The sequence below is a fragment of the Gossypium raimondii genome, chromosome 11 (genome assembly GCF_025698545.1).
Source record: "Gossypium raimondii isolate GPD5lz chromosome 11, ASM2569854v1, whole genome shotgun sequence".
Lineage (NCBI taxonomy): Eukaryota > Viridiplantae > Streptophyta > Magnoliopsida > Malvales > Malvaceae > Gossypium > Gossypium raimondii.
In genome coordinates, this window is record NC_068575.1 from 58,494,883 (window position 1) to 58,514,546 (window position 19,664).

General features: G+C 32.8%; 1 protein-coding gene across 2 annotated transcripts; it reads right to left on the reverse strand.

Moving 5' to 3' along the window:
- Positions 1 to 859: 859 nt before the first annotated feature.
- Positions 860 to 18,286, reverse strand: LOC105802337 (DNA topoisomerase 3-alpha). 2 transcript variants are annotated; one of them, XM_012633915.2, is made up of 26 exons: positions 17,926 to 18,286; positions 17,165 to 17,343; positions 17,006 to 17,078; positions 16,171 to 16,293; positions 15,966 to 16,087; positions 15,794 to 15,866; positions 15,575 to 15,691; positions 15,121 to 15,204; positions 13,392 to 13,571; positions 13,173 to 13,301; positions 12,193 to 12,267; positions 11,399 to 11,488; positions 11,183 to 11,287; positions 9,874 to 9,908; positions 7,947 to 8,076; positions 7,405 to 7,457; positions 7,233 to 7,332; positions 6,292 to 6,330; positions 6,051 to 6,129; positions 5,617 to 5,688; positions 5,417 to 5,473; positions 3,380 to 3,451; positions 2,780 to 2,941; positions 2,094 to 2,214; positions 1,359 to 1,601; positions 860 to 1,125 (listed from the first exon to the last, which is right to left on the reverse strand). In XM_012633915.2, exons 1-25 carry the CDS (start codon positions 18,211 to 18,213, stop codon positions 1,373 to 1,375), a joined length of 2,787 nt encoding a protein of 928 aa, XP_012489369.1. In that variant the 5' UTR covers positions 18,214 to 18,286; the 3' UTR covers positions 860 to 1,125; positions 1,359 to 1,372. The 2 variants fall into 2 exon arrangements, with proteins under 2 accessions (XP_012489369.1, XP_012489371.1); XM_012633917.2 differs by lacking the exon at positions 5,417 to 5,473 and having other exon boundaries at positions 17,926 to 18,285.
- Between the last annotated feature and the right edge of the window lie 1,378 nt (positions 18,287 to 19,664).

Consider the following 19,664-nt stretch of genomic DNA (forward strand, 5'->3'; position numbering starts at 1 on the left):
ATTAAAATTTTCTAGAAAAAAAATGAAAATTTCCCAAAATTTTGGGGACCAAACGCGCTTAAGGCCACGGTTACAGTCCGCTTCTGCTCTCAATTATTTGAATCTCAAAGATAGGGAATGATATGAGAATCAAAGTAATATATAAAAGGGATTTAGAAAATAAAAAATGATAGAAAAATAGACCTTGGATTATACTTGTTTTGGAGTCAGGTGGTTTGGACAAGTGTTAAAAATACAATTCCACCTAAGCATGTAACAACACTTTTTTGTCAAAACATTGTGTAACCTCTACCTAACAACCTTAATATACATATATGGTTTATATCACATTCATTTGAACTTAACTAACCTCTACCTAACAATATATTCCCCCCCGCACTTGTTCTCTTCAATCGTCCCCCACCATTTTTCTACAAACACTCCGTTTTACTAATTTCCAAGGTTTACATTCCCAATCAAAATAACCCTTTACAGAATACTGTTTTAAATTTACGAGAATTAAGCTTGTAAGTTGAGACATTACACAAAAATGCAAGTTTCAGCAACAATAGGATTTCTTGTAAAATATGCTGTAAACGCATATCTAGAACCAAATAATGTGTAGCTAAACTAGCCACTAATTCTGTCAGAAATAGTAGAATTCCATAGCCACTAATCTGATAACATCAACATTCCGCAGAAATTGATCCTGTTTTCGACAGTAAAGATATTTTGTTAACAAAGAGAATGTCTACTTTCACAAATGATGAACTTAAACTTTTCGCTCATCGTACTTGGAAAACATTTGATGTCAATGAATAAAAACCTTAATAAATTATAAATATATTGCAAAACTTATCTTGTCGAAAACTCCACTGCATTTGAGTATACCTATGATATATTGCAAAACTTATAAATTTTATATGAATATTCGTAGATATCTATTAACATTATATCAATGGTTCAGATAATACAATTTTAAAATCTAAACTAAGATAGAAGCAGGTTTGGTTAGAGAAAAAAAAGTTGAGATCGGTTCTGGTCTGCACATGTGAATCTTACAGGTAACATAGGATGTTGCTTTTGGAGTTCCGATTCGCCGTCTCCATTTCTTTAACTTCCATCAGAGCCAAACCATTTAACTTCCTATTTGACAAAATAAAGAAGGTATCAAAGCACATTTTTTATCAAGTTTTGGTACCAAAAAAAATGAGGGAGCATGTCACATAATTCCCTTTTACCACATTTCTTACAAAATCATCTAATCACCAATCAGTTGTATGAAGAAGCTCCACAATTTATGGGTAAGGATTGCATTGTGAGCTCATAGAATGAAGAAAAGAAACCAAACAGAGAATCAAGGTATGAATGAGAAATACCATTTGGAAGGGCATTACATGCCACGATTAGGGCAGACATTAGCAAAGTGTGATGGATCACCACAAACATAACACCTGTTGGATACAGGATCCCCGGTTGCTGACACAAAAGTCGTGTCAGCAGCATGTGATCTATTGCGACCAGATTGACCACGGCCACCTCTCCTGCCAGAATTGGATGCTGAGCAATTGGTGGAAGGAATGCTTCTTCCACCATTACCATTACTGACGCCATCCTCCCATCTGCATGAACATGGTTTGATGATTGAGTAAACCAGCCATTCGATGAAGCATGTAACATAACGACATCTTTTTTTAAGGCATGAACATTACACAAGAATTAGATCAGATACATCTTTTGTGTATCTTATTTCCAAATGAAACTATTAATCACTGCCTGTCTCATTTGCCCTATTGGCACTATAAATGCATTTCAGAGCAACATTATTTAAGTTATAACATGTTAAAAAAAGTTACTTTTCGATCCAAAATCAGTGAAAATTGTTGTCATCACTTATCAGATGTATTTGAAAAGCACTAACGCAAGTTTAATTCTTTGAATCCTGAGGAGTGCTGCTGAATTGAACTATCAAAAATTACAAAGGGAACCAGTAGTTAGAGGAGAACATTCTCTTGAGCTTATTTTTACTTAGTGCTGCTGAATTGAACTATCAAAAATTACAAAGGGAACCAGTAGTTAGAGGAGAACATTCTCTTGAGCTTATTTTTACTTACATAAAGAAGTTGCATTCTTGTGATGGACATGAGTAGAACTTTCTTCCCCTGTTATTTGCTGTATTAGCAGTTCGTAAAACACATGGCATTCCACATGTGCTACAGGACACTGAAGGGTCCCCTGCAAAAATGCAAGCATCATAAAAAATAGACCAGTTTACTTTCAAAAAGAGAAACAAAAAAAGACCATTTCAGTTCCGTGTAGAGGATTCAGAATCGGAAATGAAAACTTAAGCAGCCAATGAAGGTCCAAGTGGAGATGATGGTAAATTATGCTATTCTCGACACAGAGCATGCCTGCCTATGTCCTAGATGCCAGCACCTGCATCACAAACAACAATGAAAGGAAAACTATGCTATGCCTATAGAATATAACTTAAGTTTGTGATTGGGTTTTACAGATGTCTATTTCAAGTTTCAGCTTCTTTCAAGTTTGTTTTTGGGTTCAAAACGTGATGCCTATGTCCTAGATGCCAATTTTCTATCTAGTCAAGTAAGGTTGTTCAGCTTGAGTCAACTGTTACCACATCCAAAATGCGATGCTTAACCACAATATGCAATTTGTGCAAAGTATTATACTCAAGCCTACTGCAAGTGTAAATTTAACTATACTTTGATCAAGCAACAACACTTGTTCTTCTCATGAATGTTAAATTCATAAAAAGAAATAAATCTTTCTTCCATACCATTTTCTGAGTTAGTATGAGACTGAGAATTTCGAGAACGTGAAAACTGTGAAGGGCAATCATTTGAAGAATGGCCTGTTTGCTGACAGTGTATGCAACTATTGTGTCTGTTGCTACTTCTCTGGCCATTGCTGGATGTTGTAGTGGGTCCTCTACCTCGTGCTGAATTACACATTAAACAAAATTACAAAAATCCTAATCTTTATCTTCCACTAGAGCAAGATATGCTAATACCAACTTATATTCATATTCCTACCTTCGTTTTTGAGTATATGCATATAGACACTTAAAATTCTAAGCACAAAAAGTGGATAGGGCATTATCAATTGCAAGGACAAGATTCAATATAATGCAAGTAAAAGATTCAGCACAAATCTGATAACACCTTAACAGAATATTAATTAAATGTCAATTAAAAAAATTCTTAAACTGGCTAAGAATAAACTGTGATCGGTTCCTGGGAATTACATAAACAGATGATGCCAATAATAAGTGTTATGATTTCATTATTTTGGTAAACACCAGAAGATCCATAAATCAAGTGTTACTCTTCCTTTTTGAACAGCTACATGATTACTACAGGTAAACAAGTATACAGACCTGACATGCGAGAACCTGTTCCACATATCTCAATCAGTTGTCTAAGAGTATCGTCACAACCGCCAATGCAACCTGAGCAGGTAGACAAGAAACTCTTCAGTCACTCACTACAAGGCAGCAGCTTTAGATATGAACATCGGTCAGATCCTTGTAAGTATACATGTTTATGCACAAGTTGTTGATTAAATGGAGACATGCTGAGTGTTGATTATCTATACAAGGTAAAGAACAAGAAATAAATCTATATTGAGAATCTAAAAGTGTCCTATAGCAGAAGACAGTGAAGTTCAAAGTATAAACAATTTCATTTATGCTTGTTAACTTTTAGAGGAGTATCCAACCTAAAACAAATTGATCATTTCAAGTGGAGATAAAGCAAATCCAACATTTGTTAAATTGGGGGTAACCTAGCCTACTGTTGCCAAAGCACGTGCCTAGGCGCTAAGGCACCATGCAGAGTAAGTTACCTCCTTAAGAGCCTACAAGCAAGGCCTCTTGATGAGGCACCCCAAGGGCTTTTCGCATCTAGGATGCTTTTCTCTTAAGGTGTAAAAGAAGCAAATCCAAGTAAAATGGATTCCTACTGTTTTTTAAAATGTTATAACTTTTTTATTTTAGAAATTTTAAAAACTCACATTTAATCTTAATAGATAAATAAAAAAGGATTATACGGTCTATCCAAAGAAATAAACAGTGGCAACTATATCTATTGCTAAGGCTGAGTTTAGTAGAATGACGAGGGATTGTGAGCATATTTGGTTAATAACATTGCTAGAAGAGTTACGAGTTAAAAGTAATACAATGAAGCTTTAATGAGATAATGAAGCTGCTATGAACATAGCTCATAATCCTATTAAGCATGATATGACAAAACATGATGAAGTTAACAGACCCTTCATCAAGGAAAAAATAGAGTGGCCAAATTTAAAATCCTTTTATTTATAACGGAGAGGAGTTAGCTAATATTTTGACCAAAGAGATGTAAACATGAGACAAAATATTGAAAAATCATTTATTTGCTTTGTCATCTGCCTGTAAACTAGTGTCTCAATGAAACCAAGAAATTGAAAACCGATTCAAATCGTGGGTTTAAACAATTTTTTCAATACAATTTAAAAAACTGTGGTTACTCAAACCAAACCGATTTCTATTTTTTATTTCATTTATAATTAATTTTGATTTGTTTATGATGTGAAAATAAATATTTATATTTAAAATAATGAAAATGACGTAAAAACTATATATAACAATTATTTTTCAAAAAATACTATGCCAAAGTTATTGATTTTTTTATTTACTTGAAAATTTAATTTTTTTTAAAATACTTATGAAAGACTTTGAAAATTTATCAAATAATATCCAAAATCATAAAACAAACTTATTTTGTCAAAAAATTTTCAAAAACCAGAAGTTATTATGGAAAAGCCAAGAAAAATCCAAAAAACTCACCAAACCCAACCAAACTTGACCCTGACACCATGTGATGTGACTAGCCATTCTTAGGCTAGCTATAGGTGATTATTTCCTTTTAGGTCGTTTGCATCCCCTATATAACCAGTGCATGTTCTTTGAATAAAATATATGAAAAAAGAATTGCTCATTTTTCAACATTTACCATTGATTTAAAACTGGAGATAAAAAAATCATTGAGAACTTTAAGACAAAAGGTTCACATATTTGAAAATTTGTCAAGAAAAGTGTGATATTTCTATGTGCAAATGTGGAATTTTTGAAAGAATATTTTAGTTATTTAAGGCGCATGCACATGCATATATGATTAACAAACGAAAGGAGGTTTCTCAAAAGCAATAAATTTATATAAACATTTCTATATAAAGGGATAAGAAAAGGAAAATTATTCCATAAGCTGTCAATGAAATTTTGGATTCCACAAGTAAGATTGAAAATGAGGCATATGGTTGTAGGTTATAGTAAAAAAAAAAGAAAAAATTTAAAGATATGAAAAATGAAATATGTCATCTTTTCAATCTTGCATGTAGAATCTAAAATTTTACTGATGGTATATAAAATATTTACCATAAGAAGAAAATTTCATTAGAATAGGACAACGGGGAAAATAATGGGACAATAGCACTGCATAAAGAAGATATACGAGAAAATAAGTCATAAGAAGGATAAGTTCAATTCATGAAATATTAAAAAAGAGGACCAATTTAACTTGGTCATTTTCAAATTTGACGAAAAGACCCTACGTGTCATGGGACCTATATCCTTACCGAGATGATTAGCATTGAAGCCGGGTGGTATTTCAATTTGGCGAAACTTAAATTGAATCAAATAAACGGGACCTATCAAAAAAGGCAAAAGTGCAGCCTGTTAAGAAGCATGAAGAATACAATGCACGTCAATGAGCACTTTAAATAAGGTGGCACATGTGATATAAAACAAGTACAATCTGTTTAAGAATTGCTCTACATTATACTATGCTTTTAAAACTACCAGTATGGCAGTGAAGCTGAACTCTGCCATAGAACCATTAATAGAACTTCGGAGTGTCGCATCTAGCTTATAGCCCTCAGCCCCTCACCCTATAATTATGCATTGCACTGAATAGTTTTCCTAAATATTCAGTGATCCTGAACAATCTAATCCAGGTCTGCATATACAATCACTGCTAGCTAAACTTGAAGATACGATCCCAAGTACATACCTGGATTGCAGGAGCTGCAAATATTACTGGTTACTGCAGCTTCCAGTATCGATCCAGGGAGCCAAATAGCATTCCTACACTGATGAGAGTTCACAGAAGGTGTTACATTAGCCTTTCAAATCCACATCTATCAGGATCAAGTTTCAATAAACACTTCTTTTTTTTTTTGAAATGCACCAGCCAGTTATTTTAGCTTTTTGTTGAATCATATTTTCAACAAACAAATAAATCCAGGACTGACCTGTGGAAAACCTGAGCATCCAACCATGAAATTGCCATCCTGTTGAAAAGTACAGTGGTTAATAACAAAATGAATACCTCAACTATTTGCCAAAAATACTATAAAATAATATTAAACATTGCACAGAGTAAGGGAAAATCATGAAAAAAATTGATGGGCAGGGTAATCATAATGCAACATAAAAATTAATGGGCAGGATAATCATAAAGAACCATAAAAATTAAGTATAAAATAAGAAAAGGTTTACGTTTTAGGATGCCTAGGCCAGATTTTGGCTATAGAACATGAATCTTTTCTCTCCAGTGAAATTCATGAAACATCTGTCATGTTACGAATTATCAATTATTCTCACTTTTGTTGATCAGTACCCTTCATAATAACCACACAGCCCAACAACGTATAGGGGCCAACTCCTATTCCAAAGATTTAATATTTCCTTCATTTCAATACCATAGAATTCAAAGCCTGAGCCTATCCTAAATCTAGCCTTTAGGACATCTATGTTACTTGTTGCACAATCACTACATTATTAGACAACAAAATTAATGACATAGAAACAATTCAAGCTTTGCCTGACAACAGACATACTGCTGTCTGCAAACTAGAGGAAATAAATAATCAAAACATAGAAATCCATTTGCATGACAAAAGATGATGACCCTTGAGAACGTCATCCACCATGAAGTTATATTGACGCCCTCGCTTACAGAAAAGCTCAAGCAGAGATCTAATCAACCACCAAATCTTCATATTATGCATAAGAGAAGTTACATCAAGAATACTGAAAAGGGAAAGAATAGATGACTTCATTTGAGATAATTACAAGCAAGAAAGAAGAATAGTGCAGGAGATCAGAAATGCGACAAAAAAGCAAGCACCAAGATAATATAAAACAGAATTTCTGAAATTAAAAAGAGAAATTGAATCAGTGTCATCCATACACGGTTTTTCTTCAGCACCATAGAAGATTCTTGGCAAAGATCACACTGCCTAACCACCTCTCCAGCTGCATAGTTGTCACCCCCAACAGCTCGATTTGATCTGCAGAAGCAGTTAACATCACATCATAACAATCCAATATTTTCTGTTACAATATGGGGTATTAAATAGTACCTCTCAAAGAAAACCGCCATAGCTTCTAATAGTTTCACTTTGTTCAACCTAGCCTGCATACCATACTCAGCTTGTAAAAAACATAACCTCAATCAAAGTGCATATGAACACATCAACCAATCACAGTATTAATTAAGCAAATCTGTTGAAAATTTAATAGGTAGCACTAACTCCACAGGCACTTTATCTTCTCCCTGGCAAATCAGGCACATTTATTGCATAAGTCCCACCAGAGTCCAGACTACTCACAGGATAACTAATATTTGCATTAAAGAACCCAAAACAGGCATCAAAATTGCCTCATCCAAATTTGCGTTTAATAAATGCCAGTTTTTCTTTTAATTCCAAATAATGCATCAATTTAGGCATCATGGATCAAGTAATGTTGTGTTCCATGTATCATCAAGTAATGTTTTGTTCCATGTATCAATTTCATCATCTGTCATTCAGGTGTTAGAACTTGATAGCAATGTATCATCAACAGTATATGTCAGGTGGGATAGTATCCGAAAAGATAATCCCACAAATTGCAAGTAACTTACATCAAAGAAGCAAGCTTTCATCTGCTGCAAGCAAGTTGCCAAAACTTCATCTTTACTCTTATTGCCTACACTAACTTCTTTCATGTCAAACTCCATCATCGACCTGAGATTTGGTTTCCAGAGTTCATACCTAGATATCCATAATGAATGACAAACAAAAATAGGTAAGAGGATGGAAGACGATATTGTTTACGATACAACCACTTCCATGAGCCCAATAAAAACTACCGCAAAAGCACTACCGCAAAAGCAAATACTTAGTGACTTCAGGTAATACGGCTACCAACCAAAACAATCACATAATAGAGGCTTTTGGAAGGTCATCTTTCAAAAACATAAACAGCAGTGCAACTTAGCATGTCCATCCTCATCCATACAACTTTGCAAGGTTAAACGATTCAGTTTTCATATGATAGGAGGAAAAATATATAGGAACTCATGTGAGTGATTTAGAGAACAAAAACAAGTAGTATCTAATTCTTGAAACAATTTCTACACATGTTTGCAACAGGTTAGCACGAGGAATTGTTTTCTAGTTAATTAAGGCTTCGAACGGGCAGATCCTGAATGAATTTGACTCTGTCCATGATAATTCCTTCATTTTTACTGTTAGAGACTAACTCATGTTCACTAATAATTCAAGCATGGTGTTTGAGCTCATATTCATGTCTGTTTAAATTAAATGAGCATGTTTGTGAACATACTGAACATGTTAGGAACAATTAGAAATTGAAAGCATAAATAAATATAGTAATAAAGAACAAAAATCAATAAAATATAATGTTTTTTATTGTCAAACAATAAACAAGTTATAAACGAGTTTTGCATCAATTATGAGCGAGTTTGTTCATAAACATAAAGAATTGAACACATTTTGTTCAAGACCAGATTGTTTATTAAATGAGCTCTTAAATTTTGTTCAAAACTATTTGTTTAGATTATCACATGAAGAGAAACCAAACCCATTCACAAGAGTTGCTCACCAATTGTTCTGTTTGATTTATAGTCATAGTCTTACAGGACCAATTACTCCATTGAAGTAGTGTTCAGAAAGACAGCAAAAGGAAGGAAATATGCATCACTTTTCAATATGTTTTAACCCCCTAAATCCTAATTGCCTCTCATAATCACCATATTTTGAAGTTGGAAAAACTTGTGTTGAGAAATGTGTCTCTTTTAGTAGACTTCCTATAAATTCAAATGCCTCAACTAAATAGTAGACTTCTCCAAATGAAATATATTCTAGAATAGCCCTGAAGTTTACTATAGCCTAATATCACTATTTTGACAAATGAAACTGTAAAAAAGTACAACAGAAATAAATATAAACAATGCACCTTCATTACTATTTCAGATATGTCATGCCACTTATAAACTTGACATTAAACCAATTAACCTTTCAACAAGTGAAATAAGAATTAAGATTGTGTATATTGTCCTTAACACTTTAATTTAAGTAAACTGGCTTCTCAAAAAAATAAAATAAATCCTACTTACCCCATGTCATCATATCCCATAACCAGTTTTAACCCCCTAAATCCTAATTGCCTCTCATAATCACCATATTTTGAAGTTGGAAAAACTTGTGTTGAGAAATGTGTCTCTTTTAGTAGACTTCCTATAAATTCAAATGCCTCAACTAAATAGTAGACTTCTCCAAATGAAATATATTCTAGAATAGCCCTGAAGTTTACTATAGCCTAATATCACTATTTTGACAAATGAAACTGTAAAAAAGTACAACAGAAATAAATATAAACAATGCACCTTCATTACTATTTCAGATATGTCATGCCACTTATAAACTTGACATTAAACCAATTAACCTTTCAACAAGTGAAATAAGAATTAAGATTGTGTATATTGTCCTTAACACTTTAATTTAAGTAAACTGGCTTCTCAAAAAAATAAAATAAATCCTACTTACCCCATGTCATCATATCCCATAACCAGTGCTTCACCCTGAGATTACAAAAGTCTCATAGTCAGTACCAATCAACTTCTGTCATAAAACTACTATTACAACTTAGTAAGAAACACATTTTATTTTTTATTGGGAAAAAATAAGGAAATAAGAGAATGTTAGGTAAGTAGGGTAGTTCCTTAGACTCTTAGAGGAGTCCCTTTTATAGCCTACTTTTTTTCCTATATATTTTAGTTAATATACAAGAGTGATTTTCCCATATTTTGCATGGAACCAGAACTGAATGCTCTCTGGGAATCTGCGTAAAATTGCAGCCTGCAATGCTGAATAGAAAGTTATCTAGAAAAAAGGTTTCATTTTTTAGGCCTGCTTTGTCATTTTCTCCAGGACTCTGAATCATGTCTTCTTGAGCACAGATTTATCTTCTAATCAGGTCTTAGGTCTCTGAATCTACAATAAGCAGCTCTTAAATCTGACAACAACAAATGAAGTCATCAACATTGCAATAGGAGAGAAGCAGCATAGTTAACCTGGTTTACGTCTCAAATCTTAATGGGAACAACTATGTAAAGCGGTAACAATTTGTTTGAACCTTGATAAAAAGGACGAACAAACTGAGTCATCTTTTTGGAACAAGATCACAAAAGATGATCTAAAGTTTGCTGCATGTTGAGGAAGACTCAATGGTGATGCCCACATTATGGAATCCATTGATGAACTCAGGTTACCTGCACACTTTTGGCAACAGCAAAGGAGGTTTTGGGGTCCTGATGGCAGACCTATTCTAAGCTACTGTTTTGAGTCTTCCTCAACACCTTATCTATTTACTATTGTTATTTACTTCAAAACTATTCCACAATAAAAAATGGATACTGTTTTCTTTATGAACAAAATATTAAAATTCTAAAATAGAACACAATTAGATACTATTTTCTCTTCATTTTAGTGCATGGCATTTATACATGCATTGCTGTGCACATATATGCATTCATAGGCATACAAACATAAGTACCTACTTACAGATATTAATAAAGTTTTGTAATTCTCTAACATTAATAGATGCACAAAAAGATTATTTAAAAATTACTATGTTTTTGTTCAAGATAGCCTTGTGTCGACTGGATTTTAGAGGAAAAAGCTATTTTAAAACTCCTATTCTCACAAATCTAAAATCTTGATTGTACTCTCACATTAATCCAACTTCTCCCCTAGCTCATAAGCAAAGCAAAAGCGGTAACACAGAATATTCAAAAGTAAATAGTATATGATAAAAAGCTAAAGTGAGAAAAAAAAGAAAAGAAAAATAGATTACAAGATTGGTGGGCGAGAAACGAGTATTTGAGTCCTTTGTTGCATAAAATCGATCTAGCAGCTTTTTAATGTGATCATGCATTGTTGCATCAGTACCAATTCCCGCCTTGCAATGCAGAAGAGTGGAAAAAGTTTCAAAATTCAAAATAATTACTCTCTGAAAAACCATTGAAACCATAATTAACTTGGTCAGACAAAAGCACTTCGGACTTCTCACCTTGTCCATACAACTTAGTAAATCAGCTTCACTCAAAAGGGGTGGTGGTCTAGTGACTCCTGTGTCTAAAGTCAGTGATGCCGGGACAAACTGAAACATCACAAGAAATTGAAGACTAAAAACAATTCTGGCCTCAAAATTCAAGAGAGCAATGTGGATGCTTAAGTCTATTATAAAATCAAACTTGTATGATAAATCATGGAAGTCATAAAATCTAAGAGTTGAATGTCTCTCAGCCATCAATAAGAGAGAAATGAAAATCAATAAATAAAGTACTAGATGGATGTTGAAACATTAAAAATCAACATGACCATCTTGTTTGGAAATACAAACATTTACCTACATGCACTCAGCCTCTTCCACAAAAAGTTATTCCATCTACACAATTGAACTAAAAACATCTTTTATTTCATTTCTTTCCCTTTTGCTAACCCGAAATTAAGAAATTATAGTCTTTTAAGATTGTTATTTTGAGTCATTGGTTAATCACCAAAAAGAGGGAAAAAAAAATCTATATGTGCCAAGGGCAGGATCAAGTAATTTTATTAATAAAATCCGCATCACAAACTTCTCAGCCAACAATTTAATCCTTTTACTAGTAATAGTCCCCAATTAGGCTGACAAGCTATCAAATAGTTGGCAAAAATGGCAATCAGAGAGGCAACCCAACATGGAAGAAGAGCATATCAATTTACAGGAGCACAATAAACAACAATCAACTTGCAACGTTTTATCAAACAATTTAACTTCCAATTGAAAAGCTTGAAATCATTTGTATAGAAACAATGAAAAACCTGCTGTCCAACAGTGTAGGTTGGAATCATTGAACCTCCCCATGATTCATACCGGTAAACATCTAAGTAGTTTCTCTGGTCAAAATAGAAAAGCAACCTAGTCAAAACTCAAGATGGTTAACAAATCTAAAGACGTCATGAAGCATTAGAAAAGCTACAACACCACCTATAGACAAAAGATACCTAGCCAACCAGCAACCACAAATCATTCATGCAGTTAAATGAAGCAGTTTCAATATTGTATTACATCTCAAAAAAAACTATTGCGGACAAGAAAAGCTAAGGAGGTTTTAATGTCTTTGTCATAGTGTACATTGCTGATTGGCTCATCAGAGCTTAATAAAAGGTATTAATCTTTTATCTTATTCCAAGAGAAGCTATATTCTATTTGCTACTGACATGACTTCTGAAATTTATGTTAATGAACTCAGAAGACGTAAGGTTTTACCATAAACTTGTCCAACCTAAACAAAATGGCAACTTGACATCATACAGAAAATGAGAAACTACTTTCCAGTCACAAATTTCCATCAGCCATTTCCAGTTCAAACAGGATTGACATTGTAAGCTGCTTGGTTTCAGAAATTCTATTTAATTGAATGAAAGATAGAGTTGACCAAAATCTTGTCCAACCTTAATGTTCTAAACGGCAACTTGTTGTCAACAGAAATCAAAAACAACTTTCAGTTACAAGTTTCCTTATGCAACTTGCAGCTCAAACAGGAATGGCATCTCTTGGACCATTGAGATATACTGAATGCTCATACAAGGAAACAACAGAAGCCTGACTTTTTTTTAATTCCTATGTTTGTAATCATTCCAAATATCACAAGTCTTGTCGCAGGTGATATAATGGTTAGCTACCAAATTAATAAAATAAATAAACAAACAAATGCTGAACACTCCAATGCTTCTTAATTCATGAGAAAATCTCAAGTTAAAATAAAAAGAAAATATGGGAATGCTATGAAAATACTTGCCTCTAATATTACTCTTCCTGAGGCAGAAAATAATTCACCCGCAATATCAATTTCAACTGTGGTTTCAGCCCCTACAGCTGGTTGTGAAACACAAGCCAAGAAATGGCGGACAACCAGTTCGTATAATGTCTGTGATGCAATGGGAAAAAGGAGGAATTAAATTTTCAAAAAGAAACTGACAAGACAGTAATTATTATTAGCCATAATACACTTGCTTACACGGTGGTCTTGACTCCAACCATGTTCCCCAGTAGAAAATTTTGTTGGGTGAATGGGTGGATGAGCCTTGTCATCATGTCCACCACTGCCAGGGTTTCTCCAGAGTCCTGTCTCAGGGTCTAATAATCTCTGTGCATAAGAACCCCAATCAGGATGCCCCTGTTGTTCTTGCACAATTGCCTGCATAAAATAGAACCTTGAGTGAGTAATAATTTCATTGAATTCAAACAACTTTTGCAGGTAATAAATGACAAGGGATCATAAATATATGTTACCTGAAGAAACATTATTCTAAGAAAGCAAAAAGGCAATATGAAATGGTAATATAAAAAAGAAACTTTTTTTTAGATTTTTATGGAGGAGCAAGCATCCTCAGACATTTTTATTTATTAAGGTGATGATCCCAATCATAAATCCACTGCCTTTTTCACAAAAGTTGAATGTTAACTAGACATCAGAATGATAAAGGGAATGAAAAGTTAAGAATCGTCTTGGTTTGGCTTTAGAAGTTTGGTAACTAGTTAAGAAGGAACTGTAAATGTAACATGGAATTGCATATATATATTAGAAAGAGAGAACCAAAACACCTCCAAAATCCTGCAGGGCACCACTATGAGATTTAAGTTCAAGAAAATGAGTTTTAACTACCAAGAAACAAATAAGAAAGTGACTTAAATGTGCTAGGAATGGAATCTTCAATCAGAATAACTAAACAAGTCCATAAAAGAAAGTAACAGAGCCATAAAACTTATTGCCCAAATATTTGATAAAAATATTTTGAATCTCCAACTCTAGGTTTTTTTTTTTTTTTCTTATTATCAGTTAGTTGAAAAGACAAATATCGTTGAGAAATTCTTGTGAATAACAGAAATGCAATCACCTGGAAAATAGCATACAAGTTCTGTTCTAATTGAACCTACCGATGCTTCAAATCTTATAACTGTCCAGCCATCACTCACCAAACCTAGCGAAGACAAGCTTAAATTTCACAACCATTACCCTCAATCTGAGATTCTGCTCTTGAAACATGAAAGAGAAGCAGCACAAACTTTCTAAATTTTCCTCCTATTACATAAACATTTCTATTCCTGTATATCCATCTCACTCAACAGATTTTCTCTTCGGGTAGCTTTTCTCATAGTTCTCAATTAATTATTACAAGTCTTTAACTTAATTATTCTTATTTACACATATAAGATTGATAATTCGTATCTGTATTCTTACTAATATCTCTTCTTTATAGTACTCAAGACTCAAATTATAGTAGCAATTTAGGTACATATGCACAAGTGTGTGAGAGATGAACTTCAGAAAGATCATAACGCTATTTTAGAAATTGAAGTCAAGTGAAGAATACTTGTGTCCTATTTATCTCAGAAGTGAAGAATTTATACATGTTGCAGAGGATAGAGAAAGGAAAGAAATCAAAAAACAAATCCCTACAAATCAGTTCTATGATCCCTACAAATCAGCTCCATGAATCAGCATAAGATTATGTATAACCAGTTATATAGAAGAAAGGGAACAGCTTCTAAATTTTAATGTGTAAAATCCATTTGAAAAAGGAGAAAAAATATAAATAATCCAAGTTGAAAAAGAGACCCAACCATATTGAAAATTTTAACTGTTAAAGTTCACCAAGAGACCTACCAAAAGATTTTATTTCAACTGTAAATTACTAACACAACTTGAGACAAAAGAATCTTGTGAAGAGGAAACAGTTACCAACATGCAAATCAGTCCTGCTTGAAAAGCAATCAGTCTCTGTACGAGGATAACTGATAAAACCAGCTTGGTATAGTTCCTCTGCCACCTATAAACAATAAAAATGAAAGTAACAAAGTGAATTAAGCCTTGTTAATTAACCAACATATGATTATCTCCACCATTAATTATAGTAATTCAAGGACAGTTTTCACAGGTAGTATTTTTTATGATTGGTATCGAAAAATTTTAATAGTTAATGCTAGATATAAGAAAATCATAAGATAGGCATATATCAATTAAAACAACTAAAAAAGAAAAAAAAATTTGCTTGCAACCTAATATATAAAAATATATACAAACATGCAGATTTGAAAGAATTGTTTTAGCAAGCCTATCAAATTAACCTCTCATTTCTAGTTGGTGCACAAAAGGCACGGTAAAACCAAATTAAAACATGTATGTTTCCAGTGGCTCACCTTCATAGTGTGTTCAGAACTCATACGGAAATACCGTGAAGCACGCTTTTCAAGCTCAATGGTATTCAAAGGATATGGAGGATACTTAAGCTTTTCCTTGTGTTGAACTTTTGTGACCTATAAGACAAGTGATAACGGAAACTACTATCATTCAGTAAGAGTTTTCTCTAAGATCAAGAGTTGAAATTGTTCTCAAATACTTGGTTTAGTACAACTCACAGTAGCAGTTGGCTCTTGAACACACATTTCATAAACTATAACTGCACAGGTGTAATCAAAAAGATGACCACGCCTGCAAATTCAGAATGCTATTAACTGTATCCTTACAACTACCTTGAATGAAGGGAAATAAACTTAGAATTTTACATATACAGAAAGCTTTCCAGCTTACATCCAATTGAAGGTGGCAACACCTTCATCTGATCTGTGAGAACAGTTGATTGTCCAAAATTCTTCAGGCTCATGTGACTGTACTTCCCAATACCGTTCCACAACAAAGCCGAGCGTCGGGAACTAAATTGTTAAAAGATATAAGACAACTATAAAAAACGTATACATTATGAGGTCGCCATTCACAAGAAAATTTCTCACTGTACCTGACAAGGACCATAACTTAGAACAAGATTTCTGTCATCTGTAGCAGAATCGATAACAAATTTATCTCTCAACAGCATAGTCTGAAATCTGGTGAAGGAAGCACCAATTCGCAGGTCTATTTCCTGATAAACTTATAAACATTAACTTTTTCCTTTGCAGATATTAGCTGGATAAATACTAACAAAGACAGAAGTAATATGAAGATAGAATGTTCTTAAACATTCATTGTAAAACCAATTGGGAAAATATGGAGATCTAACTTTAGTTCTCCCCAAACTTAACTGACGCAAAACAACGCTACTCAGCATCTATGGTGCTCAGACTCGGTTGTGAGTGTTCAATTTTTTCAAAGACTTACATGTGTTAGGAGAATCATATCCCCAATACACATATCCGAATAGCTGTCGGATACATATGTCGAACACAGGACCTTCAAGAAAAATGAAGTGCCAGAGCAACATAGCTCAGCACTCCCCCTCACATTAGTCCCAATGTAAAAACAGCAACAAAGAGGCCTACCATTTAAGCAACTAATACGAGGCAATGTAAAACACATAAAATAACCACTTAGGAAACAAATAACTAGATTTCATGTTAAACATCCAACATAAACTTATTGATGAGTGGCTTAACTTAAACAGAAGATGACAACAAACCCCAATATGAGATAATATAGTTAAACAAATTTTCTATACAAAATTTAGTAAACACATGAATAGGTCATAAAATGACCTTCCTTCCTAATAATCAAAATTATGCAGAAACTTGTAAATCAATTGTGTATCAATCAATTAAGAATTTTACATTTCAACCACAATAAGGGGAGTTACTTGCCTGCCTAGCATCTACAGCATCAGAAAACCATGGATTTGGATCAATAAGATTCTGCATAGCATGATGGATTTCCCTGGCATTTCCAACATCAGACCACCTTAAATCTAAGCCAAAGAAAACAACAAAAGAAAAAGAACAAAAGCATTAGGCTTTAAGAACCTGTCAATCAATGCGGAGAATCGAGCCCTTCGTATTGTAAGATGACGATTCACAGCTCTGCAAACGTTGATAACCTCAAATGCAATGTTTTCACCTTCTCTGTCACAATCAAGCCAGAGAACCAACCATTGACACCTCCTAGCTTCCTCCTCCAACGTCCTCTTAATATCCAGCTTATCCTAAATCATCAAAAGTCCAATAAAAGTGAAATCCAGCATATAAACATTTAGCACACTATACAAAACAAATTACGGAAATTCTCAAATGCAAAGACTAGGCGGGAGTCAGATTTTCATTGTTGACCACTTTCATTGCCCCTTTTTAAAGAATAAATCAGATTAGCACTTCAACATTTCCCTGACCTGCTAGTTAAAACTAAAACATTAACTTTTCTTAATAGCACAACGCATGATTCTACTTATCACTTATATCAGTCATTTCGAAATAAGGCTTGTGCAGTCTATAAATCTATACAGTGACAGAAAACCACAAGTTGACATCGTGTTAAAAACTCATAAAAGAAAATACAGATAATTAAAATTCTAACTTAAAAGACGGCATAACATAATTCACTGTTAGTGTATATATTTATACACCGACAATGCATCAAATATAGATCCTACATTTTAAATAATGCATCATTTTTGTTGTAATGTGATTTCGCTATTTACAATTTACTTGTTTTTCTTTTATCATAATTTGAGAAAGAAATACAGTACATCACTGAGGAAAAAGGTAAAAATGTAAGAAAAGAGGGAAACCTCAGGAACGAATTTGCGAACCGGGGCGTGGTAGAGATCGAGTGGGTCACAGGAGTGCCACTTGCGGAAGCGGTCCTCGAATTCGAGCTCCATTAAGTGGCCAGTGACAGAGGTGAAGAGCATATGACAGGGTTGGCCACGAATCGAGTAATTAAACTCAAATATCCTGTTATACCGGGAGCGGCCATCGCGCACACGTAGGGCTTGGTTCCTTGAGAGGAATCCCGACACTGACTTCGCCACCGACGGCTTCTCCGCCACGTTCAGAACCTTGATTGTGCCCGACATTCGGATGTGGGAGGGTTTTGGATTTTGTTTATTTTTTTTTTATTTTAGTCTTGGCAATGGAAGTTTTAAAAGAGGCCTTTCCCGCGTATTAGAAAATAGGAGGTAAATTTCTAGAAGAAGCGAGCCGATCCCGAATGGCAATGGTGTCAAACGTAAAGCCATAATAATTTTTATATTCATTTTTTATAAATTTATTATATTTTCTTTATTCATCTTGTGTACGTGCTATAATTTAGTTAATATCAATGTATTTCAATTTAATTGATATTTTTAAATATTTTTAATTAAAATTGATTTTAGCAAAATAAAACTATGCATACATGTAAATATGATTCAATTATTTATGTATAGAATATGCTAAGGTGAAAATATAAAATTTAAAATTATAAAATTAAATATTCCGACATCTTTTTTATGGACCATTTTAGAATAAAATATGAAAAATAAAATTATTAATAAAAAACTTTAAAATTTGGTTTGAGAAAACAAAATCTCGTAGAAAAAGATAAATCAACACGCACAAGTATTAATCAATATAGATTGACACAATCCGTTATGTCCAATATGATTCGATACCATGATTGATAAAATGTGTTATTAGTATCATTTTATTTTACATTAAAACTAGTATGCATTAATAAGTATAATTATGAGTGATATTTATCTGGTTTGATGGAATTTTTAGATTTTTGAATTTACTATTGTAAATAGTTTTAGTTTAGTTTGATTTTCAATTTTTATATTAATTTTGGTTTCAAAATTTTAGATTTATTTTAACAAAATAAACTTTGTTTTATGATTTTGAATATTATTTGAAAAATTTTAAAAATCATAAATATTTTTAAAAACAATAAATTTTAAATAACTTTTAAATTATTTATACCATTCTAAATATAAAATATTTATTTTATATAATAAATTTTAAAATTAATTGTATATTAAATAAAATCTTGAATTCAAATTTAATTATAAATTCAGATAATTGTAATTTTAAAACTTATATTTTATAAATTATCCAAACACTTTAATTCGAATCATTATTTTTATTTTCCTCACAAACCCTTTGCATCATTGATAAATAATACAATGCCAATAACTCTATTCAAATATCAATAAACCATTGCAAAGCCAAAGTTAACTAAAATGCATTTCATGACAAATTTTACTACTCTAAAATAAATCAAATTTTGATTTGAAAAATAATATATTGCACCACCGAGTAAATAGGGATGAAAATTTTCTTATTCTTAGTTTTCCATATTAACAAAGTAATTTATAGTCACTCAACCATCTATGTCTTTATATTTATGAATGAGACTTTAATTCATTGTTTTTTTATTCGACATAAAAGTAACGATTACAATGAGAGATATAAACAATGCCTATTGAAAAAAATAGAAGAAAAGTATAAGATTATTCACAACCTCTAAAGGATATTAAAAATAAAGCAA

Bases quoted from the DNA above. Each gene is read 5' to 3' on its own strand.
- LOC105802337 (XM_012633915.2), bottom strand. From the start codon at position 18,213: ATGTCGGGCACAATCAAGGTTCTGAACGTGGCGGAGAAGCCGTCGGTG. The intron at 12,268-13,172 runs GCAAGTATTTTC...TATTTTGACCAG, and splicing joins CAGGAAGAGTAATATTAGAG to AGAAACTACTTAGATGTTTA. The intron at 2,942-3,379 runs GTCTGTATACTT...TGTGTAATTCAG, and splicing joins AACAGGTTCTCGCATGTCAG to CACGAGGTAGAGGACCCACT.